Below are 2,187 nucleotides of genomic sequence, written 5' to 3'. Positions count from 1 at the left end.
CCTTACTCGCAGGGAACGACGATTTACTGCTCGCACTCGCAGGGAACGACAATTTACTCTCCGTACACGCAGAGAACGGCAATTTACTCTCCACGCACGTAGGGAACGATTATATACGCCTCTCCCTCGCAGGGAACGAAGATTTAATCCTCTCAATCGCAGGGAACGACGATTTACTCACCGCACACGCAAGAACGACAATTTACTCTCCGCACACGCAAAGAACGACAATTTACTCTCCGCACTCGCAGAAAACGACAATTTACTCTCCGCACTCGCAGAGAACGACAATTTACTCTCCACATACGCAAAGAACGACAATTTACTCTCCGCACTCGCAGAAAACGACAATTTACTCTCCGCACTTGCAGAAAACGACAATTTACTTTCCACACACGTAGGGAACGACGATATACGCCTCTCCCTTGCAGGGAGCGAAGATTTATTCCTCACAGCAGGGAACGACAATTTAGTCTCCGCATGCGCAGAAAACGACAATTTACTTTCCGCACTCGCAGGGAACGACGATTTACGCCTCTCCCTCGCAGGGAACGACGATTTACTCTCCGCAATCGCAGGGAACGATGATTTACCCACCGCACTTGCAGGGAACCACGATTTACTCTCCGCACACGCAGAGAACGACAATTTACTCTCCGCACACGCAGGAACGACAATTTACTCTCCGCACTCGCAGGGTACGACGATTTACGCCTCTCAAACGCAGGGAACGACGATTTACTCCCCACACTCGCAGGAAACGACGATGTACTCTCCTCAATCGCAGGGAACGACGATTTACTGTTTGCACTCGCAGGGAACGACAATTTACGCTTCGCACACACAGTGAACGACAATTTACTCTCCAAACACGTAGGGAACGACGATATGCGCCTCTCCCTCGCAGGGAACGAAGATTTAATCCTCTCAATCGCAGGAAACGACAATTTACTCTCCGCACACGCAAAGAACGACAATTTACTCTCCGCACTCGCAGAGAACGACAATTTACTCTCCGCACTCGCAGAGAACGACAATTTACTCTCCGCACACGTAGAGAATGACAATTTACTCTCTGCACTCGCAGAAAACGACAATTTACTCTCCGCACTCGAAGGGAACGACAATTTACTCTCCGCACTCGCAGGGTACGACAATTTACGTCTCTCAAACGCAGGGAACGACGATTTACTCCCCGCACTCGCAGAGAACGACAATTTACTGTCCGCACACGCAGAGAACGACAATTTACTCTCCGCACTCGCAGAAAACGACAATTTACTTTCCGCACACGCAAAGAACGACAATTTAGTCTCCGCACTCGCAGAAAACGACAATTTACTTTCCGCACTCGCAGAGAACGACAATTTACTCTCCATACACGTAGGGAACGACGATATACGCCTATCCCTCGCAGGGAACGAAGATTTACTCCTCTCAATCGCAGGGAACGACAATTTAATCTCCGTACTCGCAGAAAACGACAATTTCCACTCCGCACTCGCAATAAACGACAATTTACTTTCCGCACTCGCAGGGAACGACAATTTACGCCTCTCCCTCGCAGGGAAAGACAATTTACTCTCCGCAATCGGAGGCAACGACGATTTACTCACCGCACTTGCAGTGAACGACGATTTACTCTCCGCACACGCAGGAACGCCAATTTACTCTCCGCACATGCAAAGAACGAACATTTACTCTCCGCACTCGCAGAAAACGACAATTTACTCTCCGCACTCGCAAAAAACGACAATTTACTTTCCGCATTCGCAGGGAACAACGATTTACGCCTCTCCCTCGCAGGGAACGACAATTAACTCTCCGCACTCGCCGAAATCGACAATTTACTGTCTGTACTTGCAGGGAACGACAATTTACTTTCCGCACTCGCAGAAAACGACAATTTACTGCTCGCACTCGCAGTGAACGACAATGTACGCTCCGCACTCGCAGAAAACGACAATTTATTCTCCGCACTCGCAGAAAATGACAATTTACTTTCCGCACTCGGAGGGAACAACGATTTACGCCTCTCCCTCGCAGGGAACGAAGATTTACTCCTCTCAATCGCAGGGAACGACAATTTACACACCGCACTTGCAGGGAACGAAAATTTACTCTCCGCACACTCAAAGAACGACAATTTATTCTCCGCACTCGCAGAAAACGACAATTTACTCTCTG

At 48.9% G+C, this 2,187-nt stretch overlaps 1 protein-coding gene across 1 annotated transcript in view; it reads right to left on the bottom strand.

Annotated features, from left to right (window-relative positions):
* Window positions 1-2,099, bottom strand: part of LOC106876818 (adhesive plaque matrix protein-like) — a gene marked incomplete at both ends in the record, with an annotated part of 2,296 nt that extends 197 nt beyond the window's left edge. The window contains 2 exons of the mRNA XM_052978275.1: window positions 1,506-1,643; window positions 1,865-2,099. Coding sequence (XP_052834235.1) covers window positions 1,506-1,643; window positions 1,865-2,099 — 373 coding nt within the window. The remainder of the gene's footprint in view (window positions 1-1,505; window positions 1,644-1,864) is intronic.
* Window positions 2,100-2,187: the final 88 nt, after the last annotated feature.

This window comes from Octopus bimaculoides, unplaced genomic scaffold (assembly GCF_001194135.2).
Source record: "Octopus bimaculoides isolate UCB-OBI-ISO-001 unplaced genomic scaffold, ASM119413v2 Scaffold_61862, whole genome shotgun sequence".
NCBI lineage: Eukaryota > Metazoa > Mollusca > Cephalopoda > Octopoda > Octopodidae > Octopus > Octopus bimaculoides.
Note: the sequence above shows the minus strand (reverse complement) of the source record. Positions and strands in the feature narration are given on the sequence as shown.